At 44.3% G+C, this 22807-nt stretch overlaps 1 protein-coding gene across 1 annotated transcript in view; it reads left to right on the forward strand.

Annotated features, from left to right (window-relative positions):
• Positions 1 to 21661, forward strand: part of IQCA1 (IQ motif containing with AAA domain 1) — a 93660-nt gene extending 71999 nt beyond the window's left edge. The window contains exons 15-19 of the mRNA XM_034065483.1: positions 2332 to 2531; positions 10265 to 10351; positions 13554 to 13731; positions 17102 to 17340; positions 21224 to 21661. Of these exons, the coding sequence (XP_033921374.1) occupies positions 2332 to 2531; positions 10265 to 10351; positions 13554 to 13731; positions 17102 to 17340; positions 21224 to 21322 (803 nt within the window). The 3' untranslated portion in view covers positions 21323 to 21661. The remainder of the gene's footprint in view (positions 1 to 2331; positions 2532 to 10264; positions 10352 to 13553; positions 13732 to 17101; positions 17341 to 21223) is intronic.
• Positions 21662 to 22807: the final 1146 nt, after the last annotated feature.

The raw sequence follows: 22807 nt of genomic DNA on the forward strand, positions 1-22807 counted from the left end.
TTATTGCTGCCTGCACTGACTACAATGTGGTATTTCACATATCTCATAACTCCTCCAAGGTTATGTTTTAATGCTATCTAAACCTACTGAAGTCAAGCCCCAAGGGCAGGAGGAAAGAGAATCCATACGTTTTCTACCATTTCAAATTCCAGGGAGAAGAGCCCCTGGATGACTTAAACAACGAAGAAGTATTTACTATAGCATTTTTAAAGTGCTTTTGAGTAAAGAAAGCTCTTGCATGAGCCAAAAAGAGGCACAGGAATGGTTTCACCTTTTGGGTGCTCCGTTATGGATGACATTTCATTTAATTCATCTCAAAACCAGTTAGTCATATAATGGTGTATGTGTGGAATCCAAAGTTATTCTCATAATAATCACCTGATGGCAAGGAAAGCCCAAGCTTAAATGGCATTGAGACAATTAGAAGCAGCTGAAGGAGAGATAAGAGTAGCCTCTATATTTCATCTTTAAACACAGAGGAGTCTGCTGCTCCCCTCATAATAAATTGATGTGTAATAGGAATAGATTGGTATGGAACCACCAAATATTAATAAAGCCTGGGTGGCTGACAACTTCACTACACCCTGCACAGCCCTCAAATAATGGCATTCATCTTCGCACTAGGTTCACTGTCATTTATTTGAGTTGTTAAAGCATTAGGACACAATAGGCAGCCTGATTGGATTTGGGTTTAGCTGTCTCCTTAACCCAGAGGACTTTTCCAGGCTAAGACAGAAGATTCTGCTGCAGCCCAGCACCTTTGGGACCAGTTTCCCCCACTAGTCCCATAGTCTGATAGACACCAGCCCCAAAGACCTTCAGAAGTGGCAGATGCTCACACACATTTAAATCTGGCTTTGCAACAACCACCACCGCTCATGCAGAATGGCTTCAGGCTTCGAGGCAGTGATGTTACAGAACTGTGTACAGATACAGCATTTGACATTTCCTACTACCTCCATCTCTGGAGGTTTACCTGTACCTAATTCATAGAAGAACAGAGCTGCAGGGAAAATGAGTTCTATCACCATCAGCCACCTAAATCTTTCTGTGGTCCCGTTTCCACGACACAGGCATTTCTTCCAGGCTTTCCCAGGTGATGGATGTATTTCCTACAGCTGAGAATGAATTTACCTAGAGCTGCCATAGGCAGAGATTTAGAAATGCTGAGCAGTCCTTGCTGCTGGCAGAGCAAGTAAAGCAAAGCAACCTTGGCATTTGCATTTGTTCACCTGAATAAAAGGAAGGGAAGAGAAAAGGATCCTCCTCCTCACAGATGATACTGCACTTGCTCTGCAACATGCAGCTGCTGAGTTCCAAACTGGGGAATACTATTAGCTCCTCTGCAGGTGAGCTAATACCACACTCAGCAGGCAGGCTTAGAGGGCTTATTGGGCTGCTTCAGCCTGGAGAAGAACAGGATCCCTAAGGGGAGACCTTAGAGCAGCTCCCAGTGGACGGGGCTTGGAGCAAGCTGCTCTAGTGGAAGGTGTCCCTAACCATGGCAGGGGTTGGAACTGGATGAGCTTTAAGGTCCCTTCCAACACAAACCAGTCTGGGATGCTATGATCCGCAGTAAAGGGTTTTGGAGTACAGCTAGCTGCAGTGACAAGCAGCCAGCGCCTCCAGTGCTCACTGAACAGCAATAACATTTAAGAGGAAAAATTACCCCAAAAAGGCAGCAGTTAAAGGAGATGAAATAAACCACATGGAAACATCTGGTTTCGGAATCACTGACAAACACAGCTCCAACAGAGAGTCCCATTAGTTTGTTTGCTTTCAAGATGGGGAAGCTGGAAATTGTCAGACAGCAGAAGGAGGGAATTCTCTTTGTCCTATGCGCAACTTCAGTTTATGGCCTTGTCCAGTTGCAGAAAGTGAGGACCTGCTCTTAAACAGATGCAAAGCTTAAAACCACAGGTACATCTCTAACCCTGCCTTGGCCTGACAGCTCAGGCTGCTGCGTAACAAAGCCAGTCCCTGTGAGGAGCACCAGGCCTGTAGCAACCAGCATCACCTCCCTTTCAGTGCTCTTATCCTGTGTCCATCCTCAAACATTTATCAGAGAGTTACTGCTCTTTGAGCTCACACAGATTCAGAGCTGGAGCTTGCCCACCAGAAGATGTAAATGAAGGTGGTTGAGTTTTGCTACAAACAGGGATGCTAACTCAAATGTGGTAACTCCCACAGAGCTGAGCTCAAGAGCACTTGTGCTATATTAAGGAAATAATTCACATTATAAATTATTGACAATGAAGTGCACAAATCACTCCATTACCTTTATGACAGACTTAAACTAAAGCAATAATAATGCCATATGACTTTGTACAGGTTCCCAAACAGTCCATGAGAAGGCTCCTTTGGTGAAAGCCTTGTTACTAGCTGGACCTGCTGGCGTTGGAAAGAAGATGTTGGTCCATGCCATCTGCACAGAAACAGGAGCCAACCTCTTCAATTTATCCGCTTCCAGCATTACTGGGAAGTATCCAGGCACGAGTGGCCTGAAAATGATGCTTCACATGGTTCTTAAGGTACTGTGTTCCATATACTTCTCTACAGAGTTAGTTCAGTTCAGCACATCTTCTGTGGAACAAATTGGGCATTGAATCCTCCACTCTGAGGAACATGCACACCAGTCACACAAGGGCAAAGCTGCCCCAGGTCCAAAGGACTGCTAACCCAAATGGAAACTGCCTCCCTGCTTTCAAAGCCACGTGCTGACAGCCAATGTGTGCTTTGCTGTAGAGGACTTATTGCCTCTTGAGAAATCACTTGTAGGAGCCGTATTTTTCATGTTAACATTTGTGCAAGCTTTGCATTACCTTGAATATGAAAAGCCTCACAGATAAAGGGAATTCTGCTCTCTGTTTATGTGCACACCAGTCAGGAATGCTTGCCATGCAGTGTTTAATCAGATACTACACTGGGGTGGTCAGATATTTCCTCTCGGGGACTCTTGCTGTAAACCAGTTTTCTCCCATACTGCTCTCTGTTTACCTATCAGCAAGTGTTTCAAAAGAGGGAATCCTAGTTCAGGATTACATTAACAGAAATGTATGAGAAGGCTGGAAATGAAAGAAGGCATATGAGCTGTGAAGGACATAGCCCAAACCCTCCTCAGGAAAATAAAGACACTCTCCTGGCAGGATTCCTTCCACATTCTCAGTGCTCAGTGTTTCTGCTAAGGAAGGAAGCTGGTAAACATTTCCAGACTAAATCCTCTTGGAAAGATAAAACACAATACACACACTAGAAAAAGCCAAGTAAAATAGCTTTGCAGTGCCACTAACAGACTGAATTCAAATGGGCTTTCCCTGGGATGCGTTATCAGATGCACTGTATTAAATCCAGCCTTACAGCAGGTTTGTGACAGGTGGCCCCATCCACAGAAACCAGGGAAGTCAGGTTTCACACTGAAAAGCAAAGCAATCCCCAAGGACCCATCTTGTGCTGGTCAGAACACTGCCAAAGGAAAAGCAATGGTGCTGTGATCATGCACCTTTGATGCTGCAACACTGACACTAGGTCTAGCACTCCCTGACACAAGCTAGTGCCATTAGACTGAGCTAACACTCACTCCACTCTGCACATTTCACCCTTCTCCACTTAGTTTCTCTGCCTTCATCAATAGTAAAGCACATGTCTGGCTACAGGCACAGGGCACGCACCATCCTTCCCATCATCTAGTCCTTGCTACAGTACAAGGCCTTTAAACACAGCAGAAAGGAGGGCAGCCTTTTTACTCCTACAGGAATGTGCCAGCTGAAGTTAAGGCTTTTTTATACATGCATGTATATACGTATAAAACATGTACCATAAATAGAGCATACATAAAATGTGTACACATCTGTACACATTAGATATTCAAGTGTAGATATACACACACATGTATGCACAGAAATCCAGATACAGATATATATAACCCCTTACATTTTTCCACATTACCTAAGAGTAAATTGAATTATTACCCAACCCCTCCCCCAGAATTATGAGTCCAAGCTGACTTGTCTACTGCAGCTTTCACAAAAGCAGCAATGAGCTACCAGGATGGAAAATGCTTGCAATCATGTGGAATAAGGGCTATCCAAGCACTTGCTGATCAAAAGGTGTTCCAACTGCACCAGCAGTGCTGTTTCAAACTCTGCTCCTTTAACCACAGAGCAAACAGCACAGCATTTCTTTCCAAGGGATGCATCACTTGCACGCTCATTTCTGTGCGAACTCCTACTGACACAGCACCAGCCTGCCTTAGCATCATTCACATCAACTGCATTCAATTTCCTTTCCTAATTCATTCGGTTGCTTCACCTCTCTGTGCCACCTTTTGTCCCCAGGGCTGAGGCACTGATTTGTGCTGCTGGTTTGGACTCATTCTGTGGGTTCTCAGAGCCAGGCTGGAAGCAGTCCACAATCCACACAGGCTCTCACCTCTGCAGCTACAGCCCCTCTTTATTTGCCCTTAACAGTGCCAAATATGTCTCAATTTCCCTGGCTCTGGGGATTCTCATGTCCCTGCCACAGTCACCCACTGCCTTTGTCCTACCAACGGTTGCTGCTTTGTTACAACATCCAGTGCTTCCATCCAGGGTCCTAGTCCTGGATTCTGGATGCACCTGGGATGCAGTAACCCCACACAACAGCACAAGGGGGTCTGGGCTGTAGCCCACCAATTAGACAGCAACTTTGGAGGAAAGCACTGGGGCTTCTTAAGGTCGGAATGTTGAATGCAAGTCGTGAGCATGTCAATGCAGCAAGAAGTCAGCCAAATGCTGGCCTCTATAAGCAGGAGTAGAGCCAGCCTCTTACAGCAATTACTGATTCCATCCTAATTGGCACTTATGACACCACAGCCAGACACTGTGTCCAGTATTTGGCCACCCTGTAACAAGACAGGCACTGACACTATTGCAAGGTTGCAGTATACAGAGGCACATAGAGCAGACATACCATGAAAGCCAGTGGTATCTTGCCACTGCCATGTATTATTTAATGCTCTCAGTCTACTATCTGACACACCATAGTACAGCTTGCATGCAGATGGTCACTGAAAGATTCACCATGTCTCCATAATCAGATGCTTCTGGTCATGGTTTTTCCAAACAGCCACTGTGACTGTTGTCAAGCAAGCCTTCAACTCCAGCTTTCCACGAGTGCCTTTATATAGAGTTAGTCAAGCAGAACACACACCTTCTACTTCTAGTTGTAAGTGAATGACAATGAAACACTCTTTTTCTGCTATCTTATGATCCATGTAACCATTGCTAAACACTGAGATTTAATATATAATTACATTTAATATCTAAGAATTAATGGTGCTGTGATAAAGGTGGAGGAACCTTGCACTTCCAATTACCTATCACATCTGCAAACAGGGTTGCTGTAATGAAAGGAAACTCTGGAGAGCATAAAATGACCATTAGGAAACTTTCCGGCCATGACCGAGCGCTGGCTGCTGGCAGTTGTTTCGTGGGAGACACCCTAAACAAGTGAATAGCAACGGAAAGAAATGGAACTTTAATTTGTTTCAGATGCAAGAGCCAAATTCCTTCTTTTTCCCCTCCCTTATATAGGGAGGAGACTTGCAAGAGACATACCAGCCCTGATCCAAAAGGAGAGGCGTGTTACTCAAAGCAGGCGTTTTAAATGTCATACAGAGGAAATGACTTCTCATACTAGGACAGGAAAACACCAACATTTCAATCTCCTATTCAAAGGAAATGTAAGGAAGATTAATATCAAATAGGAATGCTATTGGAAAAAGCCATGAACACCAAGCCTGAGCACTTGTGTTCTCCATAAAGACACAGCACAGCCTGCCAGGTCAGCTCTGCTTCAGACTAAAGAGAGGATCTGTCTCTAATGTAGAAGCACTTCCCAGCAGTCCCCAAAACAAAACTCATCCTTCAAGTGTGAGCCAGAACATGCTGGAGTATTTCAATTAAGCCACATTTTCCATGGACTGAGCCAGGCTCAGCTCCCTGCCAGCTTGTACCAACCAACAGCTTGGCTTGCCAGTGTTCCCATCAAGGCACAAACCACTGCTGCAGTGCAACAGCTCACACAAAACACATGCTAATAAAAGGATAGTGAAGGAAATAAAGGAAGGATGCATAGAAACAAATCTAAATCCAGAAAGGATTGAGGAGGGGAGGTCGGATGCGTGACTCCACAACACAAAAGTATGACAATGCAGGTAGTTCATAAGGCTTCACTCCAAGGCAATAAAAATGATAAGCACTGACCTTCCATTAGCAACCATAAGGCAGCCATCAGGTTAATCACTACCAGAGTGAGACAGCCCCTCTCAGGTCCTTCACCAGAGCCACAGCACCATACAGAAAGCACATTGTACAGAAAGCCACACATAGGAACATGTTACTAGTGCAATGGTAACCAGGCTAAAAGGTTGGGAAAGAGGTGGCCAGGAGGAAATACCAGCGGAGAAGCCATCTCTGTGTATCAGCAGCTCAGTTTATGCTGAACAAGAGGGTTTACAGAGCAGCAAGCTGCAGAAATAATCACCGTCTTTGTTAGAAGACTCTTAGGCTATTTGATTATGCTATTTAGCAAGACTATGAAAGTGTTATACAAACAAAGGAATGCAATGGTGTTTATTTAACATTAATTTATATAATCCCAGCATTTACAGGCAATATAATTCCAAAGTCTGTCACTAATCTTTTTCTACTGGATCAGGTTCCTTTACCCATAACCACTGCCATGTTGTCCCTTCAGACGGGTAATGTTTCTGGCAGCTGAAGGACTAGGTACAGTTTACCTCAGTACATTGACAGAAGTCTCTGTGTATTTAGCATTAATGTGCCACATAAGATTCTTCTGTTACAGCTGTAATCTGGGAACAGCCCGGTCCACCTTTCTTCCAGACATCCCAAAGCAACTCTTTCCTACCGGTGCAGTTCAGCCTGCTAGATGCCTAAACCCTTTCAGTGTTAAATAACACCAGTGCTCAAATACACAGTGTTATTTCTGTGATAAAGCAGCATTACGCTATCACTTTACTCTGCACTTACTCTAGTGTCAAACAATGAAATGCATCCTGTTGGGAGGCAGTATTTATAGCTGTTTTCTGCACAACAAACCAGGATACAGTGGCATCATCACTGGAGCATTTGCCTGTAAGGCTCCCACAGATAAGGTCTATTCAGCCCCTTCAGCATCTTGCTGCTTAAGCTGCTTCTAAGCAACGCAGTATGAACCGCAGAGCACTGAGAGCCGCTGGCTCGCTGCGGTATTAGAAGGGTTAAGGAGCCATCTGCTGGCAGCTCCGGCAAATTGTTCCTACCATTTCCATTACAAATTAATTACGTACAGTGCATTTAATTACCCATGGATGCAAACTGCCCGTGGATAATTCAAATGAAGCACTTTCACGGGGGACAGACAGCTCTGCCAACATTTAAATGAGACGCCGATGGATGCTGGGTGTCTGATCTGTCTGTGGAAAAGAAACAGCCAAGCCTATACAGTGTGTATCAACACCAGAACAACATACATAGGGTGCTCTATAGGCTTAGAGTATCATCTCAAAACAGAAAGGACAGCAGTCTCTCAAAGAAAGCGCCAGAACCGAGGTTATCATTGTATGTCCACCTCCTTGGTGGGGAAATGAAAGGGACAAAACCCACCAGATGACACATGTGACAGCAGTGAGCGCTCTTCCTTAAGAGCTCAAATGTAAGGTAGTCTGGTTTGAAACTTAAGGTTCTATTTTAGAGGGCTGGTAACCACAGAAGTGACCTCCCAGCTAAATGGGAGAGATCTGCACCTCCCTGCCTGCATTGGCCCCATTGAAAGGGCAACACGGGATCCCTTTGAAGTACACAAGCAGAGTTCAACCACTGCCAACAGCTCTTATAGCCTCTGTAACCTCCCCAGCCTTTATTCCCCCATCACATCCCACTTCAGCACCAGGCACACAGGTATGGAGAGTACATTGCAGAACAGCTACGTGGCTTCCCAGGCCATACAGCTGCATTATTCACACTGTCAGAAGGGGACTGCTCTCCTTGGGAAACATTATAACATGCATTAGAAGAGAAGCAGCTCTCATCAGGATAAAATGGGGAGAAAGCACAAGAACAGCATATCCTACAGGGACAGAGCTTATTGGGGTGGTAGTGCACACACACACAGGCTGTAAACCTGAGCAAACAGCATGCCACCAGCTCAAGCTTCATAGAGGGGAAAGGCCGGCTTCAAGGGAAACAGCCACCCACTGCCTCATCTCCAGTGTCTGTTAGGTTTCAGAAGGTGAAAGTCAAACATCACAAAGCCCCAGCTGATTCATTAGCAGTGCTGAGCTGGGTGAGGGTCTTCAAGCCAGAGCTTCCACTCATCACAGCTGATTCTATAGTGGGTGCACAGAATGCAAAAGGAGCTCTTTAAGAAGCTGTAGCTTTCTTTCAGCTGCTTAAACCATGCCTCTGGTTTCCTTTCCAAGTCTTAATGTTACAGAGAGCGTCAGTTCTCCCATCTCAGCTGCATGGTCCTGCTACCACATTCCACTCCTTTCACCTCTGGCCTCCGAGCCTATTTGCAGGCACCCGGGTACTAACTGAATTCACCTGCAAGTGAGTGAGTAGGACTGACTTGTGTCTTCTGCAGGTGTCTGAGCCCTTGTCTAGCAGGCTGCTCAGCAGAAATTCCCTATGCAAGGCTGCTATACAGCTCAGTTTTGTGAAAGCCACAGGCTTGCCCTGTCAGGTGTACCTTGCAGAGTGCGTGCAGGGTTAGGAATATGCCAGGCATACCTCTGAATATAGACAAACAGGAGATGGATAAAATAAGGCATTTGCCCTCAAAACTGCAGCTATTATTGCTGTACAGATTTATAGGTTATGTCATTCTCACTTGTATACTCAATACACTGCTGGACTGAAAAGTCACCCCTTAAGCTGTACATGCAGATAAACACCCACATAACTGCCTAGATCCATGTATCAGTTTCTGCAGGATTTTCACATTATCTTTCATTATACGAAGTTTTTCTTTTCTAAAACCTCATTATTAAAGCTAAACACTAAAATCCCTGCCTTCCAAGGGAAAAAGCTCAGCTTTCTCCCATTAAACTGCTCTGAACTTGGAAGTACCACTTGACATATTCTAGGACCAATGAGTTACCAGAAATAAAGTGCCACATGCCAAAGACGGCACTGTTTCCACTTCACCCCATCAGCAGCACAGCAAACAAGTTTAACATCCCTCATCTACTATTCTTTTCCTCATCTTCAATCCATTTATACACTACGGAAACACACACACGAGCTTGGTGCTTTGGAATTGTGTCTGTAAGAATGAACTGTGCTGCTTGGAAGAAAGATGTTCCTGACTTAATCCTTCCTGCACTGTCTGTCAATCGAACACTGCACTTCTGATGTGTACAACCTATTGGTTTTATAAACTTCCTTCCTAGAAGCAGCAGCTCCAATATGGGGAGGGGAAAAGCAGGACAGAAGACTGCTGTGTCCCTCGATGCCCACTGACTCCTCGAGCCATCACTTTTGTTGCTGCACAAACTAACACAGCTCTGAGGGCCACTGGAAAGTGATGAAAATTTGGCAGCAGAATGTCTAAACCCACTGGCGTTTCTATAGCAATAGGGAGAGTGATGGGAAAAAGCCTGTAGCATTGCTGCCATCCTGCTGTGAACCAGAGGTATAGTGCCTCTGACTTTGGAGCCAGAAAGCCCATTTGTATGGACACACACACACTCTCTCTCCCTTCAGATTTAGCAGCTTCTGCTTAAATTTGTGTGCTATCTGCAAATGAAATGCTATTTAATACATTAATAATGTAAAGCTTAGTACCATCCTCTCCCATGCAACAGCCATGTCTTGCCTGCCTCCCTATCTCTGTCACCCTTGGAAAACCAGGGAGGGATCCTACAGGCAAGGGCCACTGGTTTAAAGCTGGTGATGGTCCATTGTTTGCCATTGAACTTCCAGTCCAGGCTTCCTTTTGCAGAGCTGCTGCTTAATTTGGGTTGAGAAATGACAAATAAGCATAGCAGTCAAAAGGATCCAATTTGGATTGGGTTCTAAATGATAGGTTCCCAACTAGGAAGGCTTCAGTTTGCCAAGGCTGCTAAGCAGAGCCAGTGCTATCCATGAGTGCTGAACACTTCTGGAAGACAAATAACCCAGGCTCATTTTAACAGCAGAAACATGGATTCAAAATCATAATTATATATGGAATTGTGGCCATTTTAATCAACTTCTTGCCTTCTCTCTCCATTCTCTCTTAGGTGGCCAAGCAATTGCAGCCTTCAGTTGTGTGGATTGGAGACACAGAACAGATATTCTCTAAAGCAGCATCGAAGGCTGATAAAGAGGTGAGGTGCTCCCTTTTTATTTCACTCCAGATAATTTCTTCTGTTGCATTACAACAGACACAAAGGAACAAGTGTATTTCTCAGCTTAGCACATACCAGCGTGACCGGACTTGGCAAAGCTTGCTTGATAATAGCTTGCTCGCTAACGTTTTCTGCTTTTAAGAGAGTCTTGTGACTTCTTCAGAGCCCCCAAGAGGTCACATTTCTCTCCTACACCTGTACTTGCTTTATATAAAAATAGTCCAGTTTTCAGTGCACTGGAAAGTGGAAGAGAATAATGGAGGCTTTCAAAACACAAGGCAAGAAACTAAAAGTTAAGGTGAGCTTTAATTGTTCAGCGCTATTAATGCGAGCAATCAGATGGAGCCAAAGTGAACAACAAAGTAACAAGGGTAAATGTCTACAGTGAAAACAAAGAGCCTGTGTTACACAGTTAAGTTACAGATTACTTTCTTGGGGCTTCCACTGCTTCCATTTCTCCCTCTCTTTTGTAGCTTCCCCAGTACAAAGAACATTCAAACACTGCCCAACAGACACAGCAACTCAACCCCTGGAGCAGAGAGCAACTCACCCAAAACCCTCATTAGATTCATGTTGCTTGCTAAATATTTTACTCTTAAACCTCTTTTCTCTCTGGTGAGCCCTGTACATGCAGACTGTGTACAAGTCTGTACAGACCCAAGCCTGTATTTCAAAAGACCATGGGAGCATCCCCTTGGATGAGGCTGTTCCTTCTGTGAGCTGGTGAATGTGCAGTGATTGATGCCCTCTAGTGGTCACCACGCCGAAAGGGAACCCTTCTCTTGGGTTCGAACCTTGACAGCAAGGGCAGATGGGGATTGAAATGAAGATGAAAGGCCAAAGATTACCTGGGGTGCTCATGCTCTTTGTCTGCTTTGATAGCCACCGGTGTGGAAAGGCTTCTCGTCCTCCCCACCTCTGCGCCTGCTATCACATCCTGTGGGTATATGACTAAAGGCCTCTTGTATTGATGGGAGAGGATGGCTCCAGGTTTTAAATCACTCATGTCCACTCACTTGTAGCAACCATTATCTACTCTCAGTCATTTCAGTGAGATGGAATTCCCCAACCACCCCTACCTCCAAACCTAAAATAATGTGGTAATTCCCACTCTTCTAGAAACATTGCATCCTGGAAAATATTTGTACTTCCTTCTGATACGCAAGAAGACGAGGAAAGCTTGCAGCCTATGAGTAGCAATAGAAGTATACATCACAGAGAGTAATTTAGCCAGCGTAAAAGTAAATCCACATTTCAGCCATTGCCATGACCAGATCTCCCTGGCAGAGCAAAGGTGGCAAGGTTGGCTAAAACTTCCAAGGTAGCTATGTAATGGCAGCTTGCTTTATCCTCAGAGAAGCCAAGTTCATTACCAAAAGCTTCCCAGCAAGGCAATGGCAAGGGTTAGATAAGATCTTGTGATTTGAAATCACAGCAAACATAGTGTTTAGGTGCAGACAGAGCAGTCCTTGCTGTTCTCTTTCTTTCTGAGCAAGAGAACAGCAAAGACTTCTCCTTTGCTCCAGGGCAGACCCACTGTGCTAACAAGGCACATTCCTTGAGGGCAAAGCAGGCATCCTGCTGTCTTAGAAGCATTGGGTGCATGGGCACAAGGAGGTAATGAAAAGATGGCAGCTGGCACTGAGTGATGGCCATAGAATCATAGAACAGTTAGGGTTGGAAAGGACCTTAAGATCATCCAGTTCCAACCCCCCTGCCATGGGCAGGGACACCTCACACTAAACCATATCACCCAAGGCTTCATCCAGGCTGGCCTTGAACACTGCCAGGGATGGAGCATTCACAACCTCCCTGGGCAACCCATTCCAGTACCTCACCACCCTAACAGTAAAGAATTTCTTCCTTATATCCAATCTAAACCTCTGCTGTATAAGTTTCAACCCGTTACCCCTTGTCCTATCACTACAGTCCTTCATGAATAGCCCCTCACCAGCATCCCTGTAGGCCCCCTTCAGATAGGAATAGCTCATCCAAGAGCAAAATCAGGAGTGAGCTGTATTAGCCTGACGAGCAACACGCCCGTGCTCCAAAGTGGAACCTAAGCCCTAGTGCTAAGACATGCTCACCTTCTTAACGTGATTAAGCAATCGGCAAACTTAGATGCACAGTATGACCCTGAGAATAAAAAGAATGAGAAAACCAACATATTGTAATTAAGTTTACCTAGAAAACAACTATGTGGCTGTTGGGATTTTTTACTGATTTCCCCATTTCCTCTCTGCTGTAGCTTTCACTCTGGAAAAGAGCTTTGTCTTCTTTCTGTCTGCTATGGCAGACAACAGAAAGATGGTACATTCAATGGAGATTCACGGGTGTTGATTATTGCCCTTCAGCTGAGAAGGTTTACAGGACATAGTTTCTTCCTTATAGACATTAAGGAAGGCTGATCTGAAGTGGAAACTCAAGTTTTTCAGGGGCTCCTACTATTTAGTAAAGCCTTCAAGTGAGTGAGCGCTGGTGCCTTGGATGTTAAAGTCTCAATCATTGCTGACAAGAGGCTTCCAAGTCAGTAGTCATCTTGGATACACTATCCTAACCCAGTTATTCACTTATAGCTTTATTGACTGCAGAGTGACACCACAGCAATTGGATTAAGCTTCTCCAGTCAATATTCACTTGGACATCATCAAACATAAGTATCCTGTAACAGGTTTTGCCCAATACTTATCTGTTCTGTACACAGTAGTTAAGTGTTTCTTAGAAAGTCAAATAGTAAATTATTGCATAATTCACTCAGTAAATTATTGCATTCATTCACTAAGGAACTAACCCCGAGTTCAAAGAGCTTGTGTTCTCAGGTTAGAGCCTCAGCAATCACAGCAAGAATTAAGGAGTGTATTTTCCACATGTAAACCATGAGTAGGAGTTGGTAGACCATAACCTGTAAGAGCAGAGAGGATTCCAGGCTAGGCTACAAACCCTGGCATTATCTGTGAAGGTTTATCAGGTGCACAGCTCCAAGCACTATTTCTCCTTGAACTGGAAATTAGAATTTCCTTCTTTAATGGATTTGCTTCCTTCCTGCTGTTCAATAACAGGATCAGCAAATTCAGTAGTGAAAGGCACTAGCACAAACCCACAGATGCAAAGCAGAAATTGACTGTTCACCTGACTTCCTTAACAACTCTTTCCTCTTTGTATTCACATGTACGTGCTGAAGACGGGCCCAAAAAGACTGGAAAAGATGCTCCCCAAATTCCTGAAGGCTCTGAGAGCACCGGACAGAGTGCTGCTTGTGGGAACCACCAACCGCCCCTTCGATGCCAACCTTAAACCTTTCTGCAAAGTCTACCAGAAAATCATTGTGATTCCTAGGCCTGACTATGCTTCCAGATTTGGCAAGTATTCCAAGTCATCCAGACTGCTAGTGGTGGTTTAAATCTGTGCCTATTGCCTGGTTAGCCTCAGACCTGACTTTCAATCCATAGCCTGGGTACCATCTTGCTTCCTGGATACTTAGGTTAATACTGATACAGGCTACCCCAAAGATCAAATAAGCAAAGTGGAATTTGGAGGAGTTTAAAACACTGTTCAGAGGTCCACATTTTGCCGTGAGTTCAGTGTGCACCAAGTTCAGCCCAAGCTGGTTTTCCCCCATATGAATGAATTTCAGTGCACATTTTCTATTTCAAGCTTTTACATAGGGATTCTGTATTTCTATTATTCCACTCCAGTTTCCATACCCCAAACAACACACTTTAGGGCCTCTCCATAAACAAAACCATCTCTGGAGGACTTAGTTTCATCACTATCAAATTGCACTTTTCTACTTAGAGATCGTGACAGTCATTGTCTTGGCATCTGAGGTTTGGCATGTCTAGTCTATCAAATGCTTACAGTGAGAGACAGGCCCTCCCGAAGCCTGACAAATTCACTGAGTGCCTCATATGCTGAGACTCGAGTTTGTAAGGAAAACAGTGTCTTTTCATAGACCACTTTACGTGGCTAGAAAAAGACAAACTTCCAGGAATGCAAGTTTGGTTTCAGATTTGAGTCACCTTGAAGTCTGCAACAGCTCAGCATTGACTAGGAAGAAATGCTCTAAATTCAGCTTCATAATGTGAACCAATTACTACAAGAGAAAAAGCACCTTCTCTGCATCCTTCAGATGTGGCTGGTAGAAGGTCTTTGAGCTGAAAGAGGGTAAATTTAGACTAGATTTAGGCAGTTCTTCCCTATGAGGGTGTTGAGGCGCTGGCACAGGGTGCCCAGAGAAGCTGTGGCTGCCCCATCCCTGGCAGTGTTCAAGGCCAGGTTGGATACAGGGGCTGCTCTAGTGGAAGGTGTCCCTGCCCATGGCAGGGAGATAGAACTGGAAGAGCTTTAAGATCCTTCCAACCCAAACCATTCTCTGATTCTATAGGGGCTTTCTTGCCTGTGGTTTAATCACAGTTATCATGTGGTTTAATACATTTTCTGGGTATTAAGGAATATGGATGCGGTGTCACATGAGCAAAAGGTCTGTTTAAGTTCAGTCTAAAGGTAATATGGGGAAAAGGTCTGGAGCTACTCAGAATGGCTGAATTCTGACTAACACTTCAAGTTAGGATTCTCAGTGGTGTGCTTCTACCAGCACAAATATACTGATCACTACACCAAGGAAAACAGACTCCCTTTGTGCCACTGACCTCTCATAGACCATGTCCCAGAAGAATACATTAGTAAAGGAAACCACATCCATTTCAGGGACCTGGCTACACAAATCGTACCTTGACTACAGCATTACCTCTATAGTCACCCTATTACAAAAACCGTGCAACTAGGTTGTGAAGTCCAGTTTCATGCTGCCTTTCACAGAGCAGCCAAGGTACTGAGATGATGCACATTATGGCAAGCTCAAGACAGGTTTTGACTGCCTAACACACTGTAAATCTCTTCCACCCTCAGTAACTTTCATAGCGTGGATGGGAAATGGTCTCTGAGCAAGCTAACATGTGTTTCATGTTATGTTACAGCTCTGATAAACTGCTAACAGATAAGAGACACAAATAAGACCTTGGGAAAGGAGGTGCTAGCAGCTGAATTTAGCTGTGTTCACTTCTGGGGATTGAGCTGTCATTTGCTGGGATTCTCACCACTAATTTGGAGACAAAAAACACCCAAACAAAATGCAAGGCCAGCTGAAGGGATTTCAGCTGCAAACTTAGGAATGACCCCGAAAGTGAACTCTGGCCACTTTAAAGCAGATTAAACCTGTAGCTTTACTGCTTTGGTGTTGTCACAGTTATGACAGCATCTAGCTTGTTCTTTAGCTCCAACCTGACCCAAAGGTCAATGAAAAGATGATTTTTACCATGCAGAGCTCTCGCCGTCCAATGCTGAACATTCTCAGTGCCTGACACCCAATGTGAGAACTAAAGAAGCTTGTTTTGACAGCACAGTCGTGACATAACGAAGATTCATGGCCACAGCACACAGCTACTTGTCTGCTGCAACCCTCCCTTTTGTTACAAACCAGCATATCCCAGTCTATGCACTATGGAACAGGAAACATACAAAGAAAATCATTCAACTGGAAGATGCATGATCCTATACAGGTTTCTTGCTATTATTTACCCAGCAAGTTAGTATCTTGTAACACACATGATCCTACATGCAACAGAAGCTGCCGCACACAATATATAGCTGTGCTCACCCTTGTGTGCATCAATTCCTTGTTATGAATTAGTGATTCAGCCAATAACTATTGAGCAGAGATATAATTCAAGTGGAAGATCACAATTTGCTTGAGTGAAAAATGTAGCCCAAAGTTGTCAATAGTTATGGGCACAGGTCCATGATATTGACGTTGCAATTGATGGGAGAGTGAGGCCTGTTTTCTCCATTACATGACTGCCCCAACATTCAGTACCATTAGTTTTCTACCCCATACTTTCATACTACATGTGAGCATTCAAACACAGGACACTCAGATCAGAAATTGCCTGTCTCACTCAAGAACCTTTCTAATCAGTATGCATGATACTCCATTTCTATCCAGTTTGTTTCATGTAAGGCTCTAAAGGAAAGCATGGTGAGATGGCATGGAAGTTCTGTCAAGTTTCTCCCAGACAGACTATTACTTTACATAGGATAAACCAAAAGATGTTATAATTCCAAATAATTTCTTTTTGGAAGCAAAATCTCAGGCACTTCACAAACATTAAGAAAACCTTCATAGCACAGAGGCTCACAGCTAAAGGATACAAACAGGTTTCCTATTTAAACAAGAAACAAATGTCAGAATTTAACACCTGGCCTTTGCAACATGTGCTTGCATAGCTGGAAGCCTTTGGCTTCCAAAGCAGACATTGAGGCCCCATAGCAGGAGGAACCTATGATCAGGGTCCCAGAAAGAAAAACAGCCTGTTAATGTAAGCACTTAACTCTACACGCCCAAATGGGAACATTCTGGACAGGTTCTCTTCCTCTGTGTACACACAAGCATATTGAAGGAGTTCTTGCCATTTTTACACACGTATGTGCCCTTAATGACTTTCTGAGAAGTACCAACCAGTAGCCAGCAAATTATCACCAATGGTTTAAGAACAGATGTGCTAAAGGCCACTTTGCTACAGATCTGTACATGAAAGAAACAGCAAACAAGAATTGGAATCTTGGCTTTCCTAACTGACAGCCCTTATTTTCCTGTTTCAAATGTATTTTTCCTGCTTCTCTTCATTCATGTATTTTGGCATTCTCTCTTTTGTTGTGTGTCCTGATGAGCAGTGTTATGGAAACACATCATCCTGCAGAACGGGGGAGCGATCACCAGCTTACTGAACCTAAGCTGCCTGGCAAAAGTCTCGGATGGTTTCACCCCAGGACAACTGATCCGGGCAGTGCAAGCTGTGCTGACCAAGCTGCGCCTCTTGCAGATGAGCAGGAAGCCATTGAGGACTGATGAGTTCATAGGTTTCCTGGCCATGCAGGATCCAGTGTACAGAGAGGAGGAGGAAGCATTTAAGGTGACCTCAAGAGCTATGTTAGCTGCCTGTCTTTCATCATCCCTGCCATGTCCTTGCCCATTTGATCTAGAGGCCGGCTAATGCCACCGATGGGCTGCCACATCACTATTTAAATGATGATGTATGGCTCAACAGCACCAAATACCCATGTCCCCCACTGGGGATGTTTGGCAGCCCATGCTGCTGGGCAGCTGGACATGCCAGGCAAGCAGTTATTATTACAGGCAGCAAGCCTGGCATAGGGCTTTGCTGAGCCTCCTGCCCGCACCCAGCTCATGTTGAACGTGGTTTTCATGTGCATGGGTAAATTATGCAGGTGCCATTAAGTATAATGCATTGGTCCTTTTTTCTTTCAGAGCTGACATGTCCAGCAAGCCTGGCTATGTTATCATGAGGAGGCAAAAAACGTGGGCATTCAGGGTTCGCAGGGTGTTCCACATAGGTATCATGCTCTAAGTCCTTAAATTACTTCAAACAGTAGTTTTTCTTATAAGAATTTTCATTTGAGGGTTTAAAGGAATAACCGGTTTCTGCCTCAAACTTTATCCATCTCCCCTCCCCCAGGCTATAAAAACCTGAAATCAAAACCTAGTGCATTTGAGATGCATTGCATGTACCTCAAATACACATGGATCACCCTGCAGATAACTACTTTCCCACATGCAATTCAGTAGTATTTACTCTTTCTTCCCCTGGACTAGGATTGTCTTTATTCAGTACTTAATTATGCTTTCACTGTCCTACTTTTGGTTTTCCTATTGATGGAAACAGTTTATGAGGCTTAAGTACAGGTCTGCAGCTTATTTACTGTAGTGACTTCAGTGTAGCTTAGGGACAGCTGAGTTGGACATGAACTACCCAGTGTGCAACACTATGGCTTAGCAGTACTGACACCCCAGAAGAATGGCAGAACATTGGACTAAGGCACCTCAAGCCTACTAAGCACTAGTGAAAGCCTTGGCCACCAAACAGGAAAACCCTGCTGTGTACCAAGGAGCTGCAGGAGCTCCAAATGGGATAGAACTTCTGTACTGAAGCCAAAAGGCCCCTAAAGAGCTTTCTCAGCCCTGAACCCCACACAACTTCTACCCAGACCCACTTATAAACTGTCCAGTTCTCCCAGCTGAAAGGTATCCATTTCATTCTGCTCTTTGAATCCCCTCTGGGTTTGAAGCCCCACAGCTCCTTGCACAACAAACAGGATGCTGTTTCTAACAACTTCATCCAAGCCTTCTTCAACTGCTAACCTAATGATAGCGCACATATCTCCCAGCCCTCTTGAATACTTTCCAGTTTCCATTTAGAGCCATTTGGCTCACTCAACGCAGGCAGCATTTGTGATATTTGGCAAATTACTCTTCTCTTCCTCATGCTTCCTATCTAAACCAGTATCTTTCCTCAGGGAAAGGCTAATGTTTCAGTGTTGCAGCAAAGGAAAAAGCCCTATCATTCCCAGCTCCAAGCAGCAATCCATTTGTACCCTGAAACATGAGAGCTAGTATTTAGTAGAAGCCCAACTTGAAAATGTTATTCCACTTACTATAAATGTGCCTGGTTTGCACAGCACAAAATATGCAGGCAGCACTTCATTTTGAGCACAGCTAAAAGGATCCTGTCCTCAGCATCCCATGGCAATCATTTCCTTGCATTAATTACAGCCCTTAAGAAAGTATTTCCTTTTATCTGTTTTAAATCTGTTTCTCTTAAATGCCATGGAACCTTGCCCCAGTACCTGTAACATGGCACAGGGGAAGAGGGCTGGTAAAATGGCCTTGTGTGTTAACTCCAGTATCTCCATCTCACACAGAAGCCCCTCTTCCCAAGCCTCTAATCATTGCCATTGCTGGACCTTTTCTATTGCTTTGGCTGTTTCTGAAGTGGGGCAGCTAACATGCAGTATTCAAAGTGGAGATTAGTGCCATGATGAATCTTTGATTTCTCTTTGCCGGAAACATGAATCTCCCTGTTTGACATTTATATTCTGCCAGTGTTCTAAAATGAATATAAATAATGCAAAAGTTGTGATAATGTGATTTCTTCAGTCAATTCACTCAAATTTCTGCCCCAATTACACATCTAAGTTTGTGAAATTATAAATTATTGCACCAGTGTGATTGATACAAATCCTGACACAGAAATAACGTTAATCCTAGGGGAGCAAAAGGCAGTCCAACAAGCACACTAGATCTGCCTGCCAGGGACTGTGCCAGAATACTTATAACATGTAACAAAACCCATACCAAACACTTTGGACATCGTTCCTCCAACAGGCAAGCGTTTTAACTCTTACCAGCCACTTGCTGTCAGTAACTCACATCCCCAGCACAGATGTTGGTGCATTACTGATAATTCTACTTTTCTTTTACCCATATCTGAGCAGCTGGCTTCATTAATCCCATGTAATCACAACCAGCACCTTCTCTTTCTTATCCCACTCATGTGAAGGACCAGAAACAGCCATCTCCAGACCTCTTCCTGCACCAGCTATGTCTGTTTTCCCTGACACAGGAATAGCTTGGCCTGAAGCAATTGCCGAGGCTGCTGCACTGAGAGCGAGCGCAGGGTTTCCTCCCAAACACCTCCCATGACACCATCTCCATGTAGATACAGGAGAGATTGCACCATGTTTTAATCATCAGAGTCCATGTTCTTGAAGGAGGGCAATGGGAGCAGAGATCACAGTGATCAGGCTGCCCAGCTGGACATTTGATATCTCTCAGGCTTTATTTCCCTGCTGATAGTATTTAATTTGCAGTAAGAGATCCACATTGCATGCCCACCATCAAACCTTTTCTGGGACACTGGAAGCTTTTAAGCAGCAGGACACCAAGGACCATCTGAGACCAAGAAAGTAACAACAGGAGGTTTCCCTCCCTATACACTTCCAATACCTTTTTTCCCCAGTTACTTCACTTGCTGCTGCCTGCAACACACACTGGGAAACTGGACAAGGCAGAACTCTAAGGGCTTAAGCCAGAGGGGGCATTTTGGATGGATCCTGTGGAAAAGGCAGACTTTACAGGGTGCCGCATTGGTAGGAAGGTTGAAGATGACAGGGGCCCAGGCAAGAGGGCAGAGAAGAAGGGCTGTATCATTAAATAGCATTCTGTGGTCAGAGGAAAGACATTCATTCCTGGGGCAGCACGTGAATTAATGCGATCAAGGAAGGCATTTTAACAGTCATGTCAACACTCAGTGGCATTTTAGTCTCTGGTGTAGGCAGGACTTTGCTGATAGAGGTTCCTGTATGTATGTATGGGGAAGGAGCAGCTCCTACTTCTAACTAAATCATTTCACTTTACATTATCATTGCATGGCCTCGAACTGCCTTGCTGACATTACAGTCCAGGAGCTTGGCAAGCTCGCAGAGCGACTCTAGCAAAATCATTTACAAGTCACAGGATTGTGAACAGGCATCTGAAAGCAATAAACAAGGTTTTAATGTTCAGGGTTTGCTTTGCTTCTTAAGCTCTCCCATTGAAGTAAAAGCTGTCTGGTTTGATTTGCAGAGCCAGGAGAAGTGTATGCTTTGTCTATTGCCAAGTTTCAGACCAGAGGGAGTTTTGACAAGAGCTGTATACCCTGGAAATAGGGTTGATCGTAGAAGTTCTAACATTATCCATAACTATAGCAACACAAATGGCCCAGCTAAGTACTCCTGCTAATGAAGCACAACTCAAGCAAGCAATTGCAATACTTCTTGCTATAACTGCGTTCTCAAGAGATACAGGGATCTCGTTTCTGCTTCTCCACGAGCCAGCCAGCATTATGAGAGTTTGCTGTTTTTAAAGGAATGCTCCATTGTACCAGTAAAAAGTTTAAGTGCTCTTTTATTTCTCCTCCAAGGTTTATTAAAACATCCACATGTGTTTTGGTTCTTCAGGCTTGGTATGCCAAGACCCCACTGGGCAGGGCACGAACCAGAGCCCTGGCAGGCAACGCAAAAGCAGGAAAAGGGAAGGGAAGTAAAGGGAAAAAGTAGCATCCTCAAGGATTTTGCAGCTGGCAATACCCATCACAGCTCGACTTCATCCAACCCCATCCGCACGGAAGATGAGAGGAAAGCAAACACATTGGAATAACACACCCCAAGTCAGAGGTATTCCAAGAAAGACAATTCCTTTCTGAATGAGTTTTACAGAGCTGAAACCCATCAGCTGAGACATCCATGTGACATGTAGCTCTCAGAGGGTAAAGAGTTAATGACCACTGACTTGCTCAAGCATTATTTATTTGCAGAGATTTTAGGGGGCAGAAGGTTCATTACTCAGCACTGTAACATGCCATCAACTTTTAGGCTGTACTCATTTATTTCAGCAAGTAACTCTCCTTAAAAATTGATGTCACATTAATGTCTTTCATTACTTTAATACCCTATATGCTTTATAAAACTAACTGCTTTATATATCTGTAGGTCTAATGTGTTACAGTTCTCAATAAAACTATTACAGCTATAAAGACTGCTTTTTAATTGGGATGGATTATAAGACACTTAATGCGATCTACCACAAGCTGAATATTTACACAGCCCCGTGAGGATCAGCACTGTTCCACCTTCTGATACCTTATCATGGAAGGATTCCTATTATGGGAATCTTAGCAGAAAACACAAATAAGCAGAACAAAAGCAAAGCAGTCAGGAGGGGTCCATTTTGGTGAGTGTCCCAAGAACCTCTTTTGCACTAGAAAACAATGCCCAATTACCCCATTTGCACAAAGGGCAATGTCTGCTGCTTAAGAAAACCCCAACACATACAGCGCAATAGAGCATTAGGTGTATTACCCAAATATCACAAATAGCAAAAGCGAGAAACTAAACCTTGTGACACTACTCAGGGCTCGGGATTGGGATCGGTGCTGTTCAGCATCCTTACTGGGGATACAGACAGTGGGACTGAGGCACCCTCAGCACGTTTGCTGATGACACCGAGCTGTGTGGTGCAGCAACACACTGGAGGGAAGGAATGGGATCCAGAGGGACCTGGACAGGCTGGAGAGGTGGAACCATGCGAACCATGGAGTTCAACAAGGCCAAGTGCAAGGTCTTGTGCATGGACCAGGGCAGTCCCATACAGGATTTCATTCTCCAGGCTCTTCTACAAATAAAGCCACAATTACCTGTTTTCACTGCAGCATTACCTATGTTGGCTTGACAAGGAGTAACATGTAATACCTATTATACTGGAAACACAAGCACACCAGCCCCAGGGAGCTAAAGACCTGTCTGTACCTTCAGTATAGACAGACTGGGAGATACAGGGAGGGCTGCATCACTGAAGATGCTCAGGTTTCCTCCAGCACCGGATAGGCCAACCTGCCCTTGGGTGAGGGTAACAGCACACATACTCTCCCAGTTACAATTCACTACAAGTATACCTCTGCTCATTTATTACTGAGGGCTTCCTGGTGCATCTTCTACATAAAAGCAATTGATCACATTACAAAAGTTTCTGCATCTTCATAACAT

Source organism: Melopsittacus undulatus, chromosome 8 (assembly GCF_012275295.1).
Source record: "Melopsittacus undulatus isolate bMelUnd1 chromosome 8, bMelUnd1.mat.Z, whole genome shotgun sequence".
Taxonomy (NCBI): Eukaryota; Metazoa; Chordata; class Aves; order Psittaciformes; family Psittaculidae; genus Melopsittacus; species Melopsittacus undulatus.